The 27,303-nt window shown below is 43.1% G+C and overlaps 1 protein-coding gene across 1 annotated transcript in view; it reads left to right on the forward strand.

The window, feature by feature from the left end:
- Window positions 1-27,303, forward strand: part of ARHGAP15 (Rho GTPase activating protein 15) — a 509,635-nt gene that overhangs the window by 296,300 nt on the left and 186,032 nt on the right. The window contains exon 9 of the mRNA XM_056861406.1: window positions 3,329-3,427. Within this exon, the coding sequence (XP_056717384.1) occupies window positions 3,329-3,427 (99 nt within the window). The remainder of the gene's footprint in view (window positions 1-3,328; window positions 3,428-27,303) is intronic.

Consider the following 27,303-nt stretch of genomic DNA (forward strand, 5'->3'; position numbering starts at 1 on the left):
CAGTGGGAGGCTTGGCTGAAAGAACCTCCACTCGCATTCTGGAAAGGAAGTGAAATTCTCATTGGAGTATTTGTGCAAGAACTTTGTGCCCATTAAACAAAGAGGAATGCTGTCATGTTTATGGAGCACCACTATCTTAATTACATGTTCATCTTTCATCCCTGACCCTCTACCAGTTCCTTTGCTCTAACCAACTTACCAAACCACTTTCATTCTAATGATCAAATGGATTGGGTTTTTTCCCCTGTCCAAGAGTTACCTGCTTTTTTTGACCCCAATTCTGTGCAGCTGGGTTTAGACATTACAGGGGAGGGGCCATGGCTCAGTGGTTGAGCATCTGCTTGGAATGCAGAAGGTCCCAGGTTCAATCCCCAGCATCTCTAGTTAAAGGGACTAGGCAAGTAGGTGATGTGAAAAACCTCTGCCTGAGACCCTGGAGATCCGCTGCCAGTTTGAGTAGAGAGTAGTGACTTTGATGGACCAAGGGTCTGATTCGGTATAAGGCAGCTTCATGTGTTCATGTGGCTATGGTTGAGTATGCTGAGAACCCAAATCTGACAACCTCGGTTTTTTGTCAAACCAGACGATGCTATTTCCTGGAAAAAATAAAATTATTTGAGAAAGGATTTTCAAAGCATTCATAATGTGTTGGAAGATGAAACATAGATCCTTTTGGAAGGAGCATTTAACACAGCTTCCCACTTGACAGCCCTTTGGGAAAACCACTCTAAGGGTAAATATGCCAGTTCTCAGTGTTGTGCAGGCTACTATATAGTTAGTTATCCATGTTCTCCCAGGATTATTTCAGTCTTTGCCAAGAAACATTGATTACAGAAGCACTATCAAAGGACTCTACCCCAATTTTCAAAGTGTCACGCTCTGCTAGAAAGATATGTGGAGACTATCTCTTAGTTTAAATGATGATCTTATAGCCACATTGTTTAAACATTTTAAACTGCCTCTATTGAATGGTTTCCCTCATAGGTTTGATTCATTTTGATTCTGCTGACAAAGTTCCCATTACAGAGTGCTCTTTTCATAATTTGTCAAAAATATATAGCAGAGATGAAGGAGGATAAACCTAATTTGTAATCTGAGAGCACTAACCTGGTTATGCTGACAAGCTTTATGATAAATGTGCTCGGCTGGCCAGAGGTTTTAAGTTATGAAGCACAAAAAAGCTGTATTGTGTAGTTAAACGCAAATTCATTTTGTAAACAACACAATTTACAAGTGTTGTCAAGGGTCAGGGCTAATTTTTTTCTTATCAAAATACAGTCTTTCCCTTACAATGAAGTAAAAATATCAGCTTACATGTGAGCTGCCTGCTTCATACAAAATCTTGGAAGAAATACTATGGGAAACGAAACGGTGGGGGATGGGGGAGCTATAGAACTTGGTAAGCCGGTATCTGCAAGAGGGAGAGGGAGTCACAGTAGTGGCGGCACCTCTCTCAGCTTCCTGGCCAGTGTGTCATTCACTGATGGTGTGGTTTGCCAACTTGGCTTACCTACAACGGGGTGGCTGTGGCACTGCATTTCTTGGCTTCCCCACCAGCGCCCCACTTGCTGGCTTAGCCTGCTCCCATGCCTCAGTAGCTTGCCCAGTGGTGGTGGTGGTGGTGCCTTTCTCAGCTTCCGCTGCTCAGTTTCTCATTTTCCCTGCCGATCTGCAACATTCCCTTAAGTTTGTAGGAAGAAAGATCTCCTTTCTGTATACATGGCCCTGATCTGAGGATTTATCAATTTACTTCTAGTGGCATGTGGCGAATTAGATATAAGGATGCCCTGGGACTCCCTCAAGCATTTTCTTTCTGTGCCATGGTTCTCCAGCTGTTCATCTTTTCCCCACTAAAGGGTGCTGCACTGCATATTGATGTTAACCTGCCATAAAACTGTGGTGTACTCTTGGGGCCAAACAACATGGAATATTAGAAATCTGTGATTGGATCTCTGATAAATTTATTTATTTTACTTTGTTTATAATTTACCTTTCTCCCCAATAGGGACTCAAAGTGGCTTACATCATTTTCCTCTCCTCCATTTAATACATAAAAAAGTATATATGGGGGAGTCCTGATATAGATAGGAGCTGGGGCATTTAACTATCCACCCCCGTGTCATTTTCTTCATTGAAAATGACCTCTGAATTGTTTTAAGCCTCAGTCGAGAAAAAGAAGGGCACAGTATGGATACTTGCCGATTCCCCCCATAGGCCTAAAAGCATGGGGGGTGGATTTTTGACTAGGGAAATGATACAGGGGCAGAGTTAATCTCCCTTTCCTCACTCCCAGAGCCCCAGTCCATACCAGATATTTATGGCAGCTTTTGGAAGCTAAACTAAATTGCCGCTTAGTCAAACTTCGCAATCACAAACTGAAAATAGTAAGACTGGGCTCCTTCTTTTTCATATTGTGCATTGCTTTTTGAAACAATTAGTTTTATAAAACAACTGAAGCTTGAACATCCTTCAGCAAGAGTTAGGATGGGAAAAAACCTTGTTCTTCTGTGTTTCTCCCCTCCCTTCCCTCTCCATATTTTCCAGCTCAATTAGTTTACCGGCCACTGGCAAAAGATCTCTTCCTCTTTTGGATGTGCACTTTAAAGTGGTGAGGGAGTCTGAGCGTGTCAGTGAAGCTGAGCCCTTACGCCATGAAAAATGCTGCCGGCGAGGCTTGGACAGTTCCTGAGGCTTGCACTGCTTTGCAACTCCCTAGAGCCAGCATAAGTAGACCTGCACCAGCGTTGGTGCCCCTTTAGCTAGCGCAAGTACCACTAGTGCCGGCTCCTATTGCCTTCCCCCTCCCCCAGTTAGGATTGCGCGGTTAGTGTTGTAATGAACCTGATGTGTATGCAGTGTATCAAGAAAAATGCAAAAATCATGAAACATTAAAGGTAAAGATAAAGGTCCCCTGTGCAAGCACCGGGTCATTCTTGACCCATGGGGTGATGTCACATCTTGACATTTTCTAGGCAGACTTTGTTTACGGGGTGGTTTGCCAGTGCCTTCCCCAGTCATCTTCCCTTTACCCCCAGCGAGCTGGGTCCTCATTTTACCGACCTCGGAAGGATGGAAGGCTGAGTCAACCTTGAGCCGGCTACCTGAAACTGACTTCCATTGGGATCGAACTCAGGTCGTGAGCAGAGATTAACCATTTTTTAAAACTGTTCCCCTGTATGTAATTTGTGGCAAGCTCAAAATACTTGAGTCAACTGAGCCACTTTCATGGGGACAAAAACTGCTTCCTTGTATATGTATAAGGTATTCCAATTTAATGAAACTGTCTGCGCTGTTCTTTCAGTCTGGTGTTCTCTTTTGTCCTCACCAGATCAAGTTTTTGGTTCCTGTTTGCAAAATGTGTGTGAACGCGATGGCGCCACGGTCCCACAGTTTGTGAAGGTGTGCATAAAAGCTGTAGAACAACGAGGTGAGTAACCTAACTGTCAACATTTTTTCCTAATCTTTCTTCCCTCCATTTTCCAGCTGTATTTACAACTGAGGCTGTTAAATTAACATTTCCAATTTACTCCCTAGGGATCCTCTGGAGCTAAAAATATACTTTTGTATAAAATCCATTTTTTACTTCCTACCTACCTCTTCCCCCTCCTTATTTTTCTCACATACAACTTATGCTAGTAGTTTGGGTTTTTTTGGTTTTTTGGTAAATCACCATCATTTCTAACCCTCACCACAGTATCTTTTAAGTAGCCATATTGGGTCTCTTGCTATTTTGTAATTGTTAAATGGATGCTTGTGTGTGTGTGTGTGTGTGTGTGTGTGTATGTGTGAGTGTTTTTCTTGTTTACTGGTCCAGTTCAAACCCATGTTACTTAACTGGTATATTGAGACCAGATGTGGAATGGTATAGTATAGCCCAGTCTCATCAGATCTCGGGAGCTAAGCTGGGTCACTTCTTGGAAGGGAGACCTCCAAGGAAGACTCTGCAGAGGAAGGCAATGACAAACCACCTCTGCCTAATCACTTGGCTTGAAAACACCACCAGGGGTCGCTGTAAGTCTGCTGCAACTTGACTGCACTTTACATACACACATATTGAGACCATTGTAAAATATATAAATTTAGTTTCCTTCCTTATTTTCTCCCTACGTTCCTTTCCCTCCTTCTGCAGACATACTTTCTTCCATCCTTTCTTCCAGGTAATTTTCAATAGAAGATGAAATTAGTTACCAAACAAAAGTTATATATATATATCCCTACATTCTCCTACAAATGGACCTTGTTCTTGTTTGGAGGTTCTAGCAGGGGAGCGCAGCTATCATATACCCTTGACCGAAGAACAGTACACTCCTTCTAACTGGGATGGTCGTCCTCTTCCACTGAGCGCGTAGCTTTGGGAGGGATGCACATGGAGCGGTGTGGGAGGTAGGGGACACCCACCTAGCCGGCCAGATCAGTCAAATCAACCCTGGCAATCAATGGGGTGACAGATGTCACAGAAAATATATATATATATACACACACAGATACAGAGAGGGAGAAAGAGAGTAGAAAATTATAAAGTTTTATCCCTCTGCTGCTGCACATTTACAACCTCTTAAGGGAATCATATGCGAGATACAGATGTTTTTAGAAAAAGTACAGGCAGTCCCATTGCCTGGCATCTTGTGAGTGAGAGTCTAAAATCAATAGAACCACACCAACAAAACAACCATGAAGTTAATCACAAAGCAAAACACTGCTTTTATCTAATCATTATCTGGCTTTACTGTGAAAGATGCAATAACATTCGTGCAGAATTATCTAATCTGGGAATTCATGTTTTACTTGTATAGCAGAGAGAGTATTGGGGAAAGTATAATTCCCAGAACATTAGGTAGGTATGAAATAAAACAATATCAAAACAGAAATAAGCAGCATAATTTTTGAAAGAAAGGAGCATGTTTATTAAACAAGAGCCCCTTTATAGTGTAAATAGTTTTAGTTATGAAGAGAAGGAGAATATGGAATGAAAATATGGAGGTCAATTGCTCAGAAAATTGGTTTTATTTTCACAACTTAGCTTTATGGTTTATGATATGTATTGTGGCAAACATTTAAAAATTACTATCTCAGAATGTTTAGCTCTTATTTTATTGTATGCATATTTCTTTAGTCTGAGGTTTGCTTTTCACATTCACTGTTCCTAAAGCCAGATAACATTGATATGCCATCAGGCCCCAGGCTTACCTGGGAGCCATTTTGCAGTCCTGCAGGGAGCGAGGAGGGAGGTGATGCTGGCTGGCCTCACCGGGTCTGGAAGCATGGCTGGATATTGGCCGGGGAGGCCTCTGCGCACATGTGGGTTTCCCAGCCTCCCTGGCCTTCCTTGACCTCCTTCCTGTGCCCTGCCAATCATGCTCTGCTGGCCTGGCAGGGGGCGGGATCTTGGCCGGTGGACCTCACTGGAAGAGGTTTCCCCTCCAGTTCGCCCGGCCAGGATGCTAACTCTTGCCACACTGTGGGCCTCAGTTGGCCTCTGATACAGTACAATATATTGATGCAGTAAAGCAATAACATCACTTAAACAAACATTAGCCAAAAGATGAAACCCATCTGTAGTCATCAAACTATAATCAACGGGCAACAAATACCTAGAAGGCTGTCTGAATCGGTGAATCTTTAATCCCCTCTTAAAAACACAGAGGTCCTGGATCCCAGGAATCAACAGGTATCTGGTTCCAGTGTCTGTTTTCGGGAGCCACCGAAAACACAAGTCTGCTTTATAAAAGATGGATCCACCAATCAATTATCAGTAATTGTTCTTAGTAAGTGGAGTGGGGGGAAATAAAACACTTTCTCAAATATCTCTAGCAAATGCCACTGAAGGCCTTAATGGTAAGTAATGTGCCTTGGGTTTAAACAAGAAGCATATAGGTAACCAGTTGTGTTCATACAGGACCACTGTTATATAGTTGCTAATATTATAAATTAATGTGGCTGTCTCATAAAATCATAGAGTTGGAAGGGACCACCAGGGTCATCTAGTCCAACCCCCTGCACAATGGAGGAATTTCACAACTACCTCTCCCACACACACCCAGTGACCCCTACTCCATGCCCAGAAGATGGCCAAGATGCCCTCCCTCCCATGATCTGCCTAAGGTCATAGAATCAGCGTTGCTGACAGATGGCCATCTAGCCTCTGCTTAAAAACCTCCAGGGAAGGAGAGATTACCACCTCCCTAGGAAGCCTGTTCCACTGAGGAACCGCTCTGTTAGAAAATTCTTCCTAATGTCTAGATGGAAACTCTTTTGATTTAATTTCAACCCATTGGTTCTGGTCCAACCTTCTGGGGCAACTTGGCACCATCCTCTATATGACAGCCCTTAAAGTACTTGAAGATGGTTATCATATCCCCTCTCAGTCTTCTCCTCTTCAGGCTAAACATACGCTCCTTCAACCTTTCCTCATAGGATTTGGTCTCCAGACCCCTCACCATCTTTGTTGCCCTCCTCTGTACACATCCCAGCTTTTCTACATCTTTCATGTTCAACCAGCTATAGCTTGCAAAGGAAGCCCCACAGATAATATATTGTAGTAGTGGGGGTTAGGCCACCCCTAGCATGCATGGTCATAGCAGCACATCAGACTATTTTGCTTGGTATCCAGGGCCAGATCTCTGCTCAAGCAAACACTGCACTGGCGGTACTGCTGGAGCCAGTGGTACAGGAGAAGGCAACAGACATGGCTTATGCCCATCATCATCTCCCAGACCTGCACAGCCACCTGCAGAGATAAGGCAAATCTGTTCTATGCTGACAGTGCTGTTTGGTCTTGGCTTGCTCCAAGCATGCCTCCAAGTGCAACTCTTGTTTCTGCCCCACCCCTTCCTGTTTACTGGCACACCAGTGTGTTCCCTTTTAGACGTTGCATTTTGTTTTTACCAATTGGGCCAACAAAGTTTTATTACCCCTGCAGTAGCAACAAGCCATGCACTTAGGCATTTACCACAGTAGCCAGATCTCTCTGTCCCTGTTTGGGGTGTACTTGTTGAATCAGCCACAGATCTAAACAAATACTACTACAACTTTACTGCAACATGATTTGTGGTTACTTTAAGTGCTGCAATCCTGCCTTGAATATACTGGGAATAGAGTGTGATGTTAGATTAAGTCCAGACCGATTAGTTGTGGATCATGAAGATATTATAGCAATGCATTGAAAAGGGCACACCAATCTGCATGAGAAGAGGCGCTAAGTGGAAATAAAGTCCTTCAGCAACATAATGTTAATAATGGAAATTATAATGCCCATAACATACTGCAGTGCTTTTCCTCTTCAAAACATTTTACATACATAATTTTAGTGATCCCCGCAACAACCTTGCAAGATAGGGCAGTATGATTATCACCATGTTATAAAGGGGGTAGAGTGGGGCTGAGAGACAGTGGTCATGGAAGGTTGGCAATATCATAGCTCACACTGCTAAAATATTAAAAAGACATTCAAGGAAGGAGGTAGCTATTGGTATGATGATGAAATTAGTATATAAAGAGGCATGTGAAAGCTTATTGTCACTGTTCCATTTTGATTTGTGTGCTTTGTCCTGACTGCTTGCTGGAACCTTAAACCAGCATATGGTTTTAGCCAGCAGAGATGTATATAATACTAATCTCTGCGCATGTGATAAAAATCCCATTTTATCACTGTATTTATAACTCAGTACTTGGTACGCAGTTTTCTATTACTGTGGACTTGGATCACAATTCTTTTGCATTTTCTTCGGCTTTGTTTACTTGACGAATTGTTTTCTCTCAAATCTGGCATAGGCTATCGTCGGACAGCAGTAATTTATGTGAAGCTAAATCCAATGTTTATGAAAGCTTCTGATGACATTTTAAACTGGGGTTGGTATTAGGAAGCGGCATGTGGAGGTGCCAAGTCTCCCGGCATGGCTGGGACTCAACAGATTTGAAGCCCTTCTCCTAATGGCCAGATCTGCCTCCAGCCAAGTTATTCAACTGCAGAGTCATGGGAAATACTTATGTACCAATTATGGGAAAGGCACATTTAATGAAAACTGTATGTTTACTTCCATAGTCTTAGTAAGACGGCCTAAATACTCTGCGCAGCTGGCATATTGGCTGCTCAGGGGAAGCTGTGCTTCTCCGTGCCCTCCTGTCTGTACACTGTAACTGTACACAGAAACGTTTCATATATTCTGTTTAAGGCAAAGCACAATTCTAAGAAGAGCATATCTTACTAGCCTAACCTTACAGCTAGAATAGCCAAATGATTTTGCATAATAGAGGCAAGAGGCAGTTTGTTTGCTCATATCGGTTGAATAGGAGATTTCTGCATATTGTAACTCTATTATACCACTGAATGTGTTTGTAACACCTAGTGACCAACTTGAGCAAGTGTTAACATGGGAACAGGCAGTAGATAACCTAAGGCAGAACATTCAATTACACTGAATTGAATCAGTCAGATAGGCTGAACTCAACTTTTACCAGGATAAACCAATAACTATTCAAATCTGTTTTGACATTGGATAAACACGAGGCAAGAGCTCAGAGCGGTGAAGCATTGCCTGCCTATCTTTGCTATTATTCATGTTAGCACACATTCTTTGACTGTTTTATAAACCAGTGAAGATGGTAAGTAACAAGAATGTATTTTTTTAAGGATTCTAAGGCTGCAGTTTTAAGGGCACTTTCTTGGGAGTAAGCCCTTTTGAATAACATACTTAAGTAGATCTACTTAGGGTTGCCTTCTGCAGCATTTTACTAACTTAAGACCATAAGGCCCTGCTGGATCGGACCAAGGCCCATCAAGTCCAGCAGTCTGCTCACACAGTGGCTGACCAGGTGCCTCTAGGAAGCCACAAACAAGACCAGGAGGGGCAGGGAGCAGATTGTTAGTTTCACTGCAACCAGGGTACTGTCAGCATCCGCCAGGGAGGGGAGATGAAAGTGGTTCGAATCAGGACCAGATAAGGCCCATGGAGCCTCCAGCACACTATTCTCAACAAAGTTGGTGTTGAGGTCCTGGCGAAGTTTTGAGATTTTATCCACAAAAAAGGCCACGAATAAGTCACAGCTAAGAGTAAAAGCAGGAGCCCCGTGGCGCAGAGTGGTAAGCTGCAGTACTGCCGTCCAAGTTTTGCTCACAACCTGAGTTCGATCCCAACAGAAGTTGGTTTCAGGTAGCCGGCTCAAGGTTGACTCAGCCTTCCATCCTTCCGAGGTCGGTCAAATGAGTACCCAGCTTGCTGGGGATAAAGGGAAGATGACTGGGGAAGGCACTGGCAAACCACCCCATAAAAAAAGTCTGCCTCGTAAACATTGGGATGTTACGTCACCCCATGGGTCAGGAATGACCCGGTGCTTGCACAGGGACCTTTACCTTTACCTTTCAGAGTAAAAGCAGTATCGAATTGAAACTCCATTTTTTGGGAAATCAGCTGCCTAATCACTCTAAAAAATTGGGCTGGACACAAGCTAGTGGACACACACACACACACACACACACACACACACAAACAAAGCTGCCTTATACTGAATCAGACCCTTGGTCCATCAAAGTCATTATTGTCTACTCAGACCGGCAGCGGCTCTCCAGTGTCTCAGGCGGAGGTCTTTCACATCACCTACCTGCCTTGTCCCTTTAACTGGAGATGCCGGGGATTGAACCTGGGACCTTCTGCATGCCAAGCAGATGCTCTACCACTGAGCCACGGCCCCTCTCCTTCCGTGATGGAAGCAAAGAAATACAATTTCTCACTGTCTCCAACACCACCTCTTAGGCTTTCCATTGGGATGTATAGCATGTTCTCACCATGGATTTGCTGCCAACTCACTCTAGCTGTCTCACCAACCTCTTAGATTTTCTAAGTTCCTTGGAAAACGAAGGGGTAGAGGACACCTGAGGGCACAGAGGGCATCAGGGGGAATTCATTCGATGGCATCCTGAAGGTTAGTATTCTAACCCTCAGTAAACTCATCAAGAAAAGTGTTGACAGGTCCAGAGAAATCCCACAGAGCATTCTGGAAACCAGTAGGGTCTATAAGTCTCCACAGGCAAGCATAAATACGTTTGCCACCCTTACAGAGGGAGGAAACAAATCCTAAGCTGGCCTTTAGGAGGAAATGATCTGATCAAGGTACTGGCTCAGACTTGACCACACTTTCTAGATCTACACCTGTGCAAAAAATCAAATCCAGCATTTATGGGCACAGTCAGTCTATGTAAGACCTCTGCCGAGAAATTTCCTGAGTTGCCATATTCTAGGATTAATCATAAGATTTAGTTTCCACTCATAGCAAGCTGTTGCAATAAGAAAATGAATAAATATTTAATATTTTTGACAGATGCCATTCCATATATATTTATTAGAGGGCTTATTGTGTAAAAGGCGAGATACTAGCTCTGCATTCATTCATTTATGTTATTTATACTCCAGCTGTCTGGGGCTGGCTGCAGGCGGAGCAGAAGCACTGGGTGTCAGCCCGGCCCCACACTTCGGCCACACAGCCAAAGAGACAAAACGGGCCCCCGAAGAAAGGAACAACAGGGAAGCGGCAGCCCACACCTTTCTAGTGGGCCCTGACAGAGTATAGGGTTGCCAGCTCCAGGTTGAGAAATACCAGGACATTTTTGGGGTGGAGCCTGAGGAGGGTGGGGTTTGGGGAGGGGAGAGTCCAATTGCCAAAGCAGCCATTTTCTCCAGGTGAACTGATCTCTATCGGTTGGAGATCAGTTGTAATAGCAGGAGATCTCCAGCTACTACCAGGAAGTTGGCAACCCTAACAAAGTGGCATCCTGCATTTTCCTGCCACACAGCTGACCTGCTGATCAGCTGATTGGCGGGGCAGTGCTCAGGTGGGACAGGGAGACAGGGAGGCAGAGCAACCCCACTACCCAGGCCTTCCTGAACCCCTACCCCAACCATCTCCCAGGGAAAAACCCAGAGGGCATCCTGCCTGGCCCCTGCATTTACCCGACAATGAGAGGAATGCTGGATGGCACCAGCTCACCCTAGCCTAAAGAAGCTCAGGTGGCTCCATAAACAGCTCTCTAAAGATTTGAGAAATAAGACTCGTTTAGGAAATGGAAGGAGGGTAGGGTTGCCAGCCCCTGGCTGAGAAATACTTGGAGATTTTGGGGGCGGAGACTGAGGAGGGAGGGGTTTGGAGCGGGGAGGGACTTCAATGTCATTGAGTACAATTGCCAAAGTGGCTATTTCTCCAGGGGAACTGATCTCTATAGGCTGGAGATCAGTTGTGATAGCAGGAGATCTCCAGCCACCACCTGGAGGAAACCTGTACCACCCATTTGTTTGGACTGCTATATTATTATATATTATTATTGTGAATGAACAACAATATTGAGGCCACTTTTTGCATCGCTTGAAAGAATAAGGATGCACTTGTAATTTTGTCATACTTGTATATAAATACTTCTTTGTGAATATAGTTTGATTTTGTGAAGCTGTGCTTTGATTTATTATGTTATAAGGGTTAAATTTATGCCATAGTGGATGCACAATTTTTTTCAACCACCTGGAGGTTGGCAACCGTAAAGGAGGACCTTAAAACCAAGGATGAATAAAAACAAATAAGCAGTGCTTGTAGGGAGAGTGTTAGAAAAGCTAAAACTCAGTATGAGATTAGGCTAGCGAAAGATGCTGAACACTGGAGTTTGAGTGGAAAAGACCTCTTGCGATGCAGCACTTCTGGTTGTAAACCGGAAGTGACGTACCGCGGTGGGCAGGTGCGCATGCACACATTGCCTTCCGACCCTCAGCTGGTCGGCTGGCAGCCAGGTGGATTGGCGGGGGTTTGCTCGCCACCACCTGGCACTTGGCAACCCTATATAATGGAGAAAGAAAGGAGGAAGAGGAGACATGTGGCAGTTGTTTTATGTGGCAGCCACTCATTTACTTTATGTCTGGTTCCGCCTTTACCTATCTTTAAGATTAAGGGCATGGTTTAGCGAACCAGAAAGCCCGACTTCCATGGAAATTTGCTCCAGGACACATCTCATTTTAAAAAATGATGTTCTACTTAATGGGGGTAGTTTATTATATGGAATGTTCTGTTCCTTAAGGCTGCAGCTTTTTGAGTTGAATTGGACTGCTTGCTTCTGGAAGGACTTGCTTCTGGAGAAGACTTCTTAGCATGGTGCTGGCCATGTTCTTTGTGGTCCAATGATTTTCAGGCTGATGTGAGGGAATGAGGCTACTGCATTTATCTCGGAATCCCAGTGATGAAATCAGATGACGCTGTTCGTCTTCTGTTCCCAAACCCTGGCTGCCAATCTTTGCAGGCATAAAAGATAGATTATTAATTGGACACTGCATCTCTGTTGATTTTCTTTCTCAAGCCCAAGACCCTGTGGCAGGAATTATATACAAAATTATATATTTGACTCCCTGCCAAAAAGTCTTCCTGAGATCCATAACCTTGTGTAGAGATTTAAGAAAGACCTTTAGTCCACTTTTGAAAAGGTCTCTTGCTTTAAAAAAAAAAAAAACTTTATCTCTCAACTTTACTTCTTAGCAGCTGTTATATTTTTTTTGCTATCGTTTGTTTGACAGCATCCAGTTATAGGTTCCAATGTCTGTTTAAAGAAACAGGGAGGCTGTTGGCTTTAAAATCCCCTTACTGCTTGTGTGTTCAACATTTTCCCAGGCTTTTCTGCATAGTTTGCCAAGCAAAGGGACTGACCTTTTGTAGAAAACACTTTTTCATTTCAAAATGCTCACTTTGATTTTTGTCCCATTTTATTCTCATTCCAAACTGTTTACAGCCCACTAAAAATGACTGTGAATTATATGTTTGTGTAATGGATTCCTTTTGTGGTTGGAGAGGAATGTTTACTTTGTGCAATTAGTTATCTTTGGGTAGATTACAGTGACCTGGAAAAAAAAAGGCTAAGATGATTATGGTACCTTAAGTATTTCCTTTTGTTGTCTCCTGCAGCGGTAGTTGAATATGTTATTTACTGAGTTCTAAACTAGTTATGCCATACAGGAGCAGGCAAGACCGTCTACACATAATTTTGTTCAAATTGTTTTGCATCCACCTTAAATTGTGGGGAATGATTTCAAGGATTGGATCCAAATCTTGAAGTTGTGTGTGAAGAGGTCATAGAAGCAATCTTTCTGCTAACAGAAGGGCTCCTTTGAATCCAATTCCACTGTTTCAATCCAGCCCCATAACTCCCCCCACTCCAAAAGACTGATTTGGAGTGCCTAAACTTTGGTGTTTTGTAGGCTGAAGTCAGACCCCATTGTTTCAGATATTTGAAGGCAAGTTGGAAGAGGTATTGCTGCTTGTGATGCATACACTTCTCCTACTTCAGCTCTGGTAAACACATTTGTGGGATTTTGTTTTGTTTCAAAACTTTCAAAACCTATGTAAGCAGATGTGCAAAGAATTATGGGTCTGGGAACTGAAGCCTCTCTCAAACCACTTTCAGCTTCTTAAAAACTAGAGCCTAACCAGCTTACTTGAGTTCGGATCACAAAAAATGCATAGCAAAAATGATCACCAATCATTTCTGAAAAACCAGTGTTTCATGACCTCTGGTACATTATCAACTGTTGCTCTACTGGTTTATAAAGCAAATCTGTCTTGTAATCAGTGATGATGCCGACAGAATGTGTCACTCAAACGATGTTATAATAGTGTGTGTCACACACTACCAAAAAACCCCTCATGACTCCTCCTCAAGTTTGCATTGGGGCTGTGAGTTTAACAAGAAATAACATAAACCTTGCCAATATTCTTAGTCTTTTCAGAGGTTTCATTCACACTGTCCATGAAAGCTCAAGACAATTACCAGTGTTTTAAAACAATGCAATGATGCATTATAAAAAACGTATCATTTAAAAATCTATGCATGAAGTAAATACTCAAATTATGAAGTATTCAACATTGTCAAGAAGGAATTTAAAGACAGACAGCGAGAAGAATACTATTTATTTATTTGTTATATATTTATTTTATGTGTCTTTTCCAAAAATACTCCAAGCATTGCTGTTTGTAAAATTGGATAAATAATAGCTAAAATTAGTCAATAAATAGCTAAAATCAGTCAATAAACCCTCATAAAGCCAGTAAAGGACAAAATCTAAACCATCTTCAACCCAAAGGCCTTCTCAAGAGCAATGTCTTGCACTATCTCTCAGCTGGAGCAATGACGAATCGGCTGTCATATTGCTTAGTAGCCAATTCCACAAGGATAGAAGATGCCACAGAGAATTTCCTTGCCCAAGCAGTCAGTGTTCTCAACTTTTGGGACAAAATGCAGGCCTAGATTGTACTGGGAAAGGTAGCCCTTCCAGTTATACTGAATCCTTAATATGGCTAAATTTAAGAAAAGTGGAATCTCTCAAGTGACATCAGCATAATCTGTCCAAAGGTCTACCCTACAGCATAGTTTACAGTTCAGCCAGGTACGATCATTAGGGTTTCCAGCTCTGGGTTGGGAAATGCCTGGAGATTTTTGGGGTGGAGCTTGAGGGGGGTGGGGTTTGTGGAGGGGAGGGACTTCAATGCCATAGAGTCCAATTGCCAAAGCGGCCATTTTCTCCAGATGAACTGATCTCTGTCAGCTGGAGATCAGTTGTAATAGCGGGAGAACTCCAGCTACTACCGGTGGCGAAGAGGGACCTGGCAACCCTAAGCAAAATACATATATAAAAATGCAGACCCGGGATTTAAAACATAAGGCAGGAAGGAAGGGTCACTGAGAGAATGCCCATCAGAACAAAAAAGTCTTTACCTGCTGGCGAAAGACCGTGATATAAGGCGGCAGACAAACATCCTTGGGAAGGGAGTTCCACAGTTTTCATGCTATGACTGGCATGAAACAAGGCCCTCTCTTGGGTTGCCTCATGCCTAACCTCAGAAGGCAAAGCCACCCAAAGCAGGTCTCAAAAGATGACCATAGCAACCAGGCAGGTTCATATAGGAGTAGGCAGTTTTTAAGGTATGCTGGTCCCAAACCATACAGGGCTTTAAAAGTCAACACCAGCACCTTGACTTGGGCCCAGCAACAAACTGGGAGCCAGTGTAGATGGATCAAAACTGGAGTGATATGGCCCCTACAATCCACTGGCGTCATCATGCTGGCTGCAATATTCTATATCAATTGATGTTTCCAAACACTTCTTAAGGGCAGACCCACATAGAGCAGATTGCGGCAGTTTAATCTAGACATTACCAGGCACACCCCACAGAGGCAACATCTTTTCTACTCATCCGTACTATGTTTTTTTAACATGATGCACGAGGCATGTTTTTAAATAGCTGAACTCAGCCGTATCTGCGATTCCCAAAATGTGTGAAGAATGTTCTCGTAGGAAGAGATTCCAGAGACCTCCAGCGCTCGGGATTTGCCAGCTGCAGTCTAACACCTATTTACTTATGTCCCATTAAAATCAGCAGGGGTTGAGTTTGAATTACTGTGTGCTAGATGGCAGCTTTTGTTTTCAAAGCTGTTTCCAAAATGGGTTGATTTGCTGGTGACTTGTATGCTAAAGCAGAGTTCCAGACAATTGCTGTCCAAATGGGAGTCTGGGCCCATGTGCTGATCATAGGAACTCCAAATCTGCCACAATAATCAGCTCAGTTGTTCAAGCTGACATCACAGCAAAATAGCAACAGTGGCTGAGAACCCCCTGTGCCATAGGTACCATACCTCTCGCTTCCAGTTTGGCAATACTTCTCACCACTGTACCATCCAAAAGACTGCTTAAATTTAACACCACATAGTAGGCGCAGAGTGGTAAGCTGCAGTACTGCAGTCCAATCTCTGCTCACGACCTGAGTTCGATCCCAACGGAAGTTGGTTTCAGGTAGCCGGCTCAAGGTTGACTCAGCCTTCCATCCTTCCGAGGTTGGTAAAATGAGGACCCAGCTTGCTGGGGGTAAAGAGAAGATGACTGGAGAAGGCACTGGCAAACCACCCCGTAAACAAAGTCTGCCTAGTAAATGTCGGGATGTGACGTCACCCCATGGGTCAGGAATGACCCGGTGCTTGCACAGAGGGCCTTTACCTTTAGTAGTAGTCAAATTTATTGTATAAGACCATAGGCCATTACAATATAAAAGCAATATAACAATTTTAAAACCAATATCATTAAAAAATAAGAAAGATAAAAAAATGTCCCCATACAATTCTGTCCAGCTTTATATTTATTTTTATATTTGTATTTGCTTCTCTCTAATTTTCTTGGCCACCAGGCCATAAAGTGCCATTTTTTGGGAAATATAGGGATTAGGGTTGCCAGCCTCCAGGTACTAGCTGGAGATCTCCCGCGATTACAACTGGTCTCCAGCCGATAGAGATCTGTTCCCCTGGAGAAAATGGCCGCTTTGGCAATTGGACTCTGTGGCATTGAAGTCCTTCCCCAAACCCCGCCCTCCTCAGGCTCTGCCCCAAAAACCTCCCGCCGGTGGCAAAGAGGGACCTGGCAACCTTAATAGGGATCCATATCTGATAACAAATAAATTAACTAATCAGCATCAGATAATGATTGTAATGCAAACAGAATGTTTGCCAAAAACGTATTTCAGGGTTCTTGTATAAAAGGCAGGCCAAAGCAATGGGGGAGATCTTCTACAGCTTAAATTTAACAAAGAAACTTTCACGTCGGAATTGTTACCATATCATTCACAAAAACAAAGAGGAGTCTAGTGGCATCTTAAAGACTGACAGGATATTATTCCAGGAGAAGCTTTTGTGGACTAGATCTCACTTCTTAATTTTTGCTGCAGTAGACTAACACAGCTATTCCTCTGGATTTGTGTCATTAAAAGGTTGTTCTGGAAGACGGCACCACCCACTCCAGGGTGATTTTGGAACATCTGTCTCAGCAACTTTTATTGATAAGTGGTCTAGAAATATAAATAAATGATATCTCTTTGGTGCCAGCTTGCTTGATAATGAGCATATTCCGCTATCCACAAATCTAATTTTCTAACATTGCAGTCCTAAGCAGAGTTATACCCTTCCAAGTCCACTTAAGTCAACTGGTTTGAAGAGCATAACTTGTTTAGGATTGCGCTGTAATTGCCTTTATTTTAAGGTTGCTTTAAATCAACACTCTTCCTAACATTTGTTTCTTTTCCCAGGCCTCTAGCTTTATATAGTGTTTCCAGTTACCTTCAAGAGCAATAGCCTGAAAGTGCAGAGATCATATTGCTTTGCTAAACGATCTGAGCTCTTAGTTCTGCTAATTTTGAGGCATACATTCCTTCCCACTTTAGGATAATCTATTATACTTGGATCCAGGCATGCACTAAAAGCTAATACTTCCATGAAAAATGTGCAATTTGTACAGTTTAACTTTTGACGAGATCCTTGAAGTCTTTTACGATTCTGCCTGGTTCCAAGATTTCTGCTCCTTGTTTTTATATGCAGCTAAAAGGACGAGGAACAAAACGATGAAAATATATGCAATTAAAAGATTCAGCTATTCAGCATTTAACCAGCTTTTTCAAGGAACAGTTGTGGATTGTAGAAAAAATATAATTGAGGCTTCTACAATATATTTTTCATCAGCCGCCCTGACTGTCTTGCTCAAATGAACACAACTGAGTTTAACACGGAGGCTAACAAAGTACATTCCAGCAATTTTGCCGTGCAAGTTTGTGAAATAAATAGATGTTTGCAATTTTTAAATAGAAATTAGGAACAAATGGATGCAGTGCAAATGTCTTGGCAGTGATTGCTGTAGGAGCTCTTTCTTCTGACTCATTTAATCCCACTACAGCCACCTTCTCAAAGCAAGAGCCAGTTAATAGTTTTGTGCAAGATCCAAGTTACAGTTGGCTCAGAGGGGTATTTTTTTTTTCTGGGGCCTGTATGTCTGTGAAAAAGCCACAGTGGGTGTCAGTTATTTTGTTTGATGTGTGTGTGTTGTTCTTTTTAAATCAAGGAGCTACAAAAGGCAACATCAACAAAGACCATAATGGACAAATAATAGGGAGAAAGAAAAGGAAAACACCATATTACAGCCATATAACTGGGAATATATGAGGGCTAGAGTCGAAGCTTCATTCAAAGAAAATTAACAGGAGTGCGATAATGGAAAAAGACAAGTTCCTGAGCCTCTTGCCATCTTTGTCATCGTTACCTGATACCTGCTTCATTGAGTAATTCGTTCCAGAGAAATGTATCCAGTGCTAGTAGAAAGAAAGCATTAGTATGCCAAGCTGAGCCAGTAAAAACAAGTGGTTACTGATTCTTCACCACAGTAACATTTGCTGTGTCAAGGCCAAATTCATACCTGGGAGCACTCCAGTGCTTTCACTGGCATGGCAGAAAGGAGGCATTTAATTCCCTGCCTTTTTCTTCCAAAGTAAAATGAGTCTGTTTGTAACCAGGTAGAGTAAGTAGATTCCCAGAGAAAGAGAGGGGGGGTTAAGCACACGTTGACCAAATGGTTGTAAACATTTGCAACAAAATGGAGCCCCATACGAAGGTTTCAAGGGCTCTTTCTCTAAATATGTGGAGAATTTTGCAAGCTATGTTTATGATGATACAAAATTCCTGTTTTAAGAACTAAGCCATTGAAAATATTGGCGAAGGATTTCACGGTCAGAGTTCATTGGTTCTTGTAGGTTATCCAGGCTGTGTGACCGTGGTCTTGGTATTTTCTTTACTGACGTTTTGCCAGCAGCTGTGGCAGGCATCTTCAGAAGAGTAACACTGAAGGACAGTGTCTCTCAGTGTCAAGTGTCTAGGAAGAGTAATATATAGTCAGAAAGGGGGTAGGGTTGAGCTGAATCATTGTCCTGCAAAAAGTATCAAAGATAATGTGCTAATCATTGTCCTGTAAGTATCCAGATAATGTGCTAATGAGGGTGTGGTATGTTAATATGGAACCATTGTATCCTGAAGTGATCTGTTAATGTGTGAAATCCAAAGCTAATCTGCATGGCTATTGTTGACTGTAGTCTTTGTTAGTCTGGAGGTTTTCAGGACAGGAAGCCAACCCCCCTTTTCTGACTATATATTACTCTTCCTACACACTTGACACTGAGAGACACTGTCCTTCAGTGTTACTCCTCTGAAGATGCCTGCCACAGCTGCTGGTGAAACATCAGGAAAGAAAATACCAAGACCATGGTCACACAGCCCAGATAACCTACAAGAACCAATAAGCCATTGAAGTTCTGACAACCCTAAAAAACAGAGCTCTCAACTGGGGTTCAGCAGCTAGAAGCCCCTGCACAGAATCTGGCCCAAGAAAGGCCACCTAATGATCCCCAAAAGTAGTTAAGGGGATTGATACTAGCTGTGTTCTTGTCACTGCCACCATTTGAAATCAAACCACAGATGTTGCATATACGATCTTTTAAAACCTCTTCAAATTTCCATAAAGGGTCTCCAGTTTTTACTCATGATTGATTGCAACAAGTTATCCTTCCTACAAAGTACACATCATCTTGAAAAATACCAATTTTAGTTATTGTTCTTTATTTCCAATGTTTAACTAGACTATTTTAGCTGCTATTTATACACCACAAGGCAGGGGGCCTGTGAGAAATCTTAGAGGGGAGGCAGTTTGGAAATCCCACCTGACCACCTGAAATATTGCCCTTCTAGGGTACGCAAAATTCTCAAGGAATTGAGGCAGCTAATTTAACTTACTCCTCCCCTTTTTTCTTTATATGATGAAAGAGGGGGAAAGTTTATATTTTGGTCAATTTACAAATTCATATTTTTTTACACACCAGGGGAATCGGTTTATATAGAAATCCATTCTCTCTGGCTCACCCTGCTGTGATTCTTTCATCATTCACACACCAGCCAGGCAGTTTACTATTAGTTTTATCAAATGCCTGCAAGTACTCACAGGGAAGAAGAAATCCCTCCTCCCTCGGCTGGCACCTCATCTTCCCCTCTTGCTCTGTCACCATCCCCAACCCTCCTAGTTGTCTATTTTAAACCCCCAACCCCCTATCATGTACCTCTCTTCACCCTTCCCTCGCCTTCCCAACATGCTCTTTTATCCCACCTTCTCTTTTTTTAAATATTTTTTTAATTTTCTTAATTTGACACGTTAACATATAAAACAATATCCAATACTAATAATACTTAAAAAAAAAACTTAAAATTTCTAATTTAACCATAAATTGACTTCCTCCTCTCCCTCTTCCGTCCAAAAATAAATTGTATAAACTTTTGCTAACGGGGCTAATGCCTTTACTATTTTAATTGACACACTCTTATCCTATCTAACATCTTTAAATCAATGCTTAATCTAAAATTAATAAAAGGTATAAGTAAGGGATTAAATCAAAAACCATTCTCAAAATGGTCCTATTTATAACAATTAAAGTATTCAATAAAACTAAGAACAAATAGGAACCAATAAAAAATATTTGTATATCATCAAAAAAATTAAAGAAAGTATTAACTTCCCCTACACCTCCCTCCTCATTAAAAATTACTTTGTTAAATTTTCCATTTCACCCTAGCTTTTCATTTCAATAAATCATAATCATATATAATGCAGATTCCATTAAAGTCAATCATTTTAACCAGTTCATTTTGATCATGTCCACAAAAGGAATCAAACTCTTATGAATTCAAACATCTTATACTTCTGATAAATCTATATCAAATGTTGTTATGTTTGCATTTAAACCAGTCCTTTTAATCAGTTCCTTTTAATCATATCAGCAAGAAAGACCAAACTCTTTTAAATTAGTCCTTTTGCCAGGAATTTCCAGCGTCTCCTTCTTTTCTCCATTAGCAGTAAGCATCGGAAATCATCCTTGGAGGTTGTTAATAAAGTTCCTTCTGCAAATAGATGGACCACTTTGCAGTTTGTTCCATCCCAACTTCAAAAAAGAGAATCCTGTCAACTCCAGTTTTCTTCTTTAAATCCTCCAAGCAAACATTGAAAAGTTCATCATGCAGGTTAAAGAAACAGAGATCAAAGCCACCCATATTCAAATCTCGTGTTGGCAGCTGGATTGTTGCACATTGCTTGTTGAAATCCAATTCCTCTAGAGAGATCTTCTGTTCTTCATGTATCTTGTCATCTAGAGGCACCAGGTCTTTAGGGTCTTCATTGTTTGAGTAATTGACTGGGTAAAGGTGTTCATCATATTCATCATCCGTTCCATCTGTTTTATCATCTGCTCCTGTTGTTTTAACAGCTGTTTATGCTGTTTTGCAGATGTCTCATTTTGCTGAGCAAACAAATCTTGAATTATTTTTTTCCATAATTACTTGCGAGGGTTCAACAGGTTGAAGATGTTTTTGATGTTTTATTTCGGCTAGTTTGGCAAGTCTTCAAAGGTATTTTTCTAAAGTGTGGGTAGATTAGTAGTTCATATTGAACTTAATCACTTAAATATCCCCCTAAAAATCGTCAAAAAACAGCCGAAAAACAAGTTTTTAAATTTGAGGTACCATTGAGTTGTTTTAGACACTCTAGGTCAACAAGAACAGGAAGCAGGAAGCCGGCCGGAAACTGTGTAGCTGTGGACCTTCCATCGTCCCCTTTTTGTAGTTTTAAATAGAGATCCTTTTGGTTGGTGCACCAAGGGAATTCACTTCCGGTCCTGCGTGCTTCTGTGCTTCCCTTCTCCCCGTTGCCGGCAGACGTCCTGTGATACGATGTACTATTTCCTAGAGGTCTTCCAGTACTTCAAAATGGATCTTAAGTGCATGGCTGGAGGACCTTGCCGGCCCAAGAAAGGTAGCGTGACCAAGGGGAGGGAGGGTTTTATTTCTCCCTTCCCCTCAAATGTCGCAGAGTCTAATTGGTACTTGCCACGTCTGTCAAAGAGTTTACTTGTTTAGTCTACCCCCAGATCAACTTGATAGAGTCCTTGCCGCCTTATCTGATGTCTTATCTTAACAGAAAAGTTTTTATAGAATGGGGGGAGAGGTGTGGATTTCCCAGTTGATTCTGCCAATCAGTTCAACCTTCTATTCCCGGTAAGATCAAAAGAGTTCTTGTTACTCACTTAGATTTCAGAGGGTGAGGTTTGTCTTCATTAAAATAGTTGATAAGATGGTTATAGGTAACGGAGGTCCAAGCCTAATGCCAAAGAAAACGCTTGCGGCGATGCAATCTCCTCTCGATGCCAGCGGGGACAAGCATCCAAACCTCCGGGGGGTTAAAAAGTTCCCTTGGAGAGTATGGGAGTCACACCACTTTCTTCGGGCTGCAGAGGAATTCCTGCATCCCGGTCCACTATTTAGGACCGGGTTGGTGTGCTAAAAGCACACCAATTCAAAGCGTATCTTGGATTCCCTTGGGAGCTCTCCCTAGGGATGACTGCTTGGGATCAGCTCGTTACCGGAAGTCCTTATCCCATCTTCTCAACCCTCCCTTTGTGCACTTCCCCCATCCTCTTAGCTTATCCCAACCATATTTCCCCTTTGCAGACTTTTTCTTTGCAACATCTGTACATGTATTATCTATCCCTGGGTGCACCCCCCTTGTGGATTTATGATCCGCATGGATGGTCAACCATGGGAATCAAATACATGATGATGATGATGATGATGACAATGATGATGAAGATGATGATGACGTCTCTTGCCCTGAGACTGTAACCACACTTAATTTTAAAATACATTTTGTTTAAGTACCAGTAGGCTTCTAATTTTCCTGATCTGGCTGGTTCAGGCTAGCCTTATGGTGGCAAACCTATGGCACGTGTGCCAGAGGGGGCACTCAGAGCCCTCTCTGTGGGCACACCGCCATCACCCCAACTCAGAGTTTGCCTGAGTTTGTTACGTCACATGAGTGGAGTGCACTGGCTTGGCTGCCACAGTCCGGCCTTGGGCTGGCCTCTGGCTTGCAGAGGGGGCACGCCGGGGAGGGAGGGAGGCTCTGACTCCAACAGAGGCCTTTGTGCGGGCCCCGATGGGTTGGGCCGGGCCAGGCAGCTTAGTGGCCCCCGGAGGCGCCCTAATGGCCAGCCCTGAATGGCGCCTTTGTGCTCCCTTGAGTGCAGCCCCCTGGCTGTCATATGAGGGATTAGGGGCCCCCCAGGTGGCGGGGGCTGAGGGGCAGACATGGGCCCACCACAGCTGGAGCGGAGCTGCGCCGGGAGCTGTCGGCATTCTCAGGCCGCTTAATGGGATTAGCCCCGCCGCAGCCGCCTGGCGCTTTAATGAGGATTAGATGGAGGGGCAGGGGGGAGCACCCCGATACCCCCCTCTCACTTTGGACGAAGGAACAGGGACAGTGGGCGGCCCCGCAGGGTGGTGCCGAGGGTTTTTAGCCTCCCGGGAGCAGTGCTGACCTGCAGTTGGATAGGCAGATCCAAGCCCAGGATCCCCTTCCAGACCTGCAACACTTTTGGGGTCTGATCACCCGAGAGTAGGGATGCCAGCCTCCAGGTGGGACCTGGTGACCCACCCACTCCCGGAATTACAGCTCATCTCCAGACTGCAGATGTATTCAGGTTAAATTGCCATGTTGTCACTTTGCGATAAATAAATGGGTTTTGGGTTGCAGCTTGGGCACTCGGTCTCTAAAAGGCTAGCCTGATCTCATCAGATCTTGGAAGTTTTAAGCAGCGTTGTTTCTGGTTAGTACTTGGATGGGAGACCACCAAGAAGTCCAGGGGTGCTACACAGAGTTACGTAATGGCAAGCCATCTCTGTTTGTCTCTTTTCCTTGGAAACTCTATGGGGGTTGCCATAAGTCAGTTGCGACTTGACAGCATTTTATCCATACACACACACAGCTTCTAATTAGTATGTCTAATTAGTCCTGCAGACCTCAATTTGACTTAAACAAGAGTAGCTTTTCAAAAAGTAAACAAGGAAATGAAAAATACAAGCTGTAGAAACATGTAAATTATAACATGTGTGATATATGTAAAACATAATACACACAACTTTATTGGCATATAAGGAAACATAATAATTGGATCTAAAGATCCACAAGAAAAACTCTGCTTGTGGAACAGTTATTTGTCAACTCCCCCTTTAACATGGAGTCCCCTATGCTGCCTCACCTAAAAAGCCTTCAGGGTGTGGCATATAACATGTGGGTAGGGTCGCGAGAAAACAAATCAGTAAATGTCAGGTTCAGGTTTATTGGGCCTGATTTTTTCCAGTAAACCCAGAATAACCCAAATACCCTTACTGGTAAAGGGGTATTTTGGTTTTATTTCCAAGTTTACCAAAAAATTCAGGTCTATTAAAGTGTATGGGGATATTTTTCGAAGCTCCTGTGGGGGCATTTTTGGAGGCAGAGTCACCACATTTGCAGTGTAGCTGCAGGGGACTCACCTTAGACAGACACCGAAGTTTGGTGAACGTTGGGACGGGGGGTCCAATTTTATGTTCCCACAAAGGGTCACCACATCCACCTGGCATTTGTGAGCTGAGCTGTCCATCGGTTTTCAGGTTCAAAAGGTCAGCATTGCTGAGGACTGGCAGAAAGAGCCAATTGGCAGGCTGGTGCCTCAAAGTCTGGGGGCTCCCTTCGTATCCGGGGTTCATAGCATGGTATCCATGTAAATTAGCTTCCAAACTGAGGGAAATGGGAAAAATAAGGTGGCAAATGACATTTTGTGAACAAAAATCTGATTTCAAGAGATGGTCGTGGTGCAGGGAAATGAAGCCTCTACTTGGGGCGACCTTCAGTTTGACAGGAGGTTTTCAGGGAAGGGTGATATTGGAACCAGCCAAAGTCATGACCAAGGCAGCTCTTGTGAAGAAGATTGCTCATTTGCGTGGGTAAGGAGTATTCTTCAAAAACCCAATAAGTAGCTGCAGAAGCAGCCGTTTTTTAGTTGGAGGGTATATCCCTCCAAGCAGGATTGGGTGAGCCTTGCCTTTTAAAATGATCTTTCCAAACAAGTTTGGTCTGACCAACTATGGGGCCCTAACAAAACCAGTCAAAGATAGAAAAATGGGAGAAAACAGAGCTATGCATCTGAGCAAAGGCAAATAGCCGAAACCCAAAAAGTCAAATATCTATTCGGCATTTTGGGGAATTGCCTATTCGGCTTTGGGCAGATTCCCAGGTTTTGGTATTCGGTCAACTCAAAACCTGAATATTGCCAAAACAGCTAATTTTGGGTTTATTTTCAATTTGGGTATATCGATATGCACAACCCTACATGTGGGACTGCAGTGGAAAGGACACTCCACAAAATTCCACACTCTTTTCTTGTGTCAGTAGAAGTGCTGTTCTGCTAAAAAAAATGCAAATTTACATCAAACCAAATATGCGTTCTATATAAGCCAAGAACAAGTGCATTAAAAGTGTAGAGAAAATACTGAGAAGAGCCAAGAAAGAATATCAAAGAAAGCATCAAAATAAAGTAAGCCCTCCAAAATTTACTGTACTTAAGGAGTGTTAATAATATTCCTTGTTTACTCCAGCTTTATATAGGGTGAGCAGTTGTAAAGGAAGAGAGAGTTGGTGTGGTTTTAACAACTGTGTAAGAATTTTTGGCAGGTGCAGCTTGTTGTGCTTGAAAATCAAAAGTCACACCTGCTAAAATCCCGTATTCTACACAGCTGTTAAAATATACAGAAGCCTAGCCTTCCTTTACATTTGTTCACCTGACTTTATCCCTGCAACTATATCAGGAAATCACTGCAAGTTAATCTTAGGCCTCTTTGTGTAGCATACACGAGTTCCCTAAATGCTTTAAGATCTGTTGTTGGCAGGAGCTGAGGCCTATAATCTCAAGAAACACTCATTCCTCTACACATATCCTTGAAGAGCTACTATATCAGAAATCCTGAAATATCCTCAAGAAAAGTGTAAGACTACAGTCATATCTTTGTGTCAAACTTTACCGATCATGACAAGATTCCCCTGCATGATTTATTTTACTCTGTTCAGGGATTAACATATTCCAGGTGGTTTCACCTGCTCATTGTTAAATGGATGCTCTCTTGCCGGTCCTTTCATTGGTGGAACCCCCCCCCCCAATCTGGAAAAGACAGGAACAACTTGTCTCTCATTACTTTGGGCTAAATGGTTTGCTATAGGACCCCCCTCCCAACCATTACGGTCATCTTCAGTATTGGGGAAGCATAGGGCACAGATCCAGGCATTGGGCAACCACTCTGTCAGCCAATGTACCGAGTGTTGGGGGAGCAAACCGGAGTGGCAAACTAGTGGTTCCACTAGGACATAAATCTCTAAGTGGTCCCTTTGCCACCTGGGAGTGGAGCCACACGATAGCCCCCGAGCTGGGCATCTGCGGTAGGGCATTTTGATTTAGCTGAACTGAGCTGGGGACTACAGGCAGGGGTGAGTTTAAACTTTGCCTTTTTTAAAACTCTGGGAAGCCTAACTAAACTGAGAATTTAATGGAGGTTTGCTGGGAGAGGGTTGTGATTGTTGTGCCAGGGGGGGTGATTAAGGTTGATTGCTGCCTGAAAGCTTGATTGTTCCCTTGTTAAGTTTGTTAAGATTGTAGCTTGTGTCTGAGAGGTGGGAGCTGTGTGCATTTAAATTCCAAGGCTTCTGCTCGCCAGAGGCGCGAGCCAAAGGGCGAGAGCACAAGGGCTCTTGCCCTGTGGCTCTTAGCCTGTGGATCGTGACTGAGGATCTGTAGGCGAGTATAAAATCTTTTTATCTTAGCAGAGTAACTCTCTCCATTCGGTTGGAGTACCGAGCAACTTGAATATCTATGTGAATTAGCAGCAGATAGCTGCAGGGCAAGGAACTTCGGCACTCAGTTCTTATTTGGTATAGGAAGAGTGCAAGAGAGTAAAGGGCAGCGTTACAACACCATAGAATAATATAATAATAAATTAATTAATAAAATACCAGCTATGAAGGTAGAAAGCCAGCAGCGGTCGGGGGCTATCCAGTGTGCTGCATGGAGTGTCACATGTATGATTATCTGCCTGCTGGACAGAAGTCGTGGGTATGCGCTCGGTGCAGGGAGCTCCTGGCTCTCAGGAAGTGAGTTCACTTCCTCGAGGCCAAGGTAGCTCAACTGGAGCAGCTGAGGCAGGCAGAGAGAGAGGTGACTAAGGACTCTGGGGATGAAATAGTCACATCCCAGTCCCAAGGTGACGGCAGCCTGCCAGTCACAGATGATGGAGCCCTTGGGGAAGGAGGCCATCTCACTGAGGTAGGGGAATGTGGTACTTTAGAAGGGACCTCTTCCTTGGTGGATGAACAGATATCCTCTCATACCGAAGATATGCCTCAGAGGGGAGGGGGGCTTCTTGTAGTGGGGGATTCAATCCTTAGGAATGTAGATAGCTGGGTTTCTGGTGGGTACATGCATCACATGGTGACTTGCCTGCCTGGTGCGAAGGTTGCGGATATTACCCGTCATATAGGAAGTCTGGTAGGTAGTGCTGGGGAGGAGCCAGTGGTTGTG

Source organism: Euleptes europaea, chromosome 15, assembly GCF_029931775.1.
Source record: "Euleptes europaea isolate rEulEur1 chromosome 15, rEulEur1.hap1, whole genome shotgun sequence".
NCBI lineage: Eukaryota > Metazoa > Chordata > Lepidosauria > Squamata > Sphaerodactylidae > Euleptes > Euleptes europaea.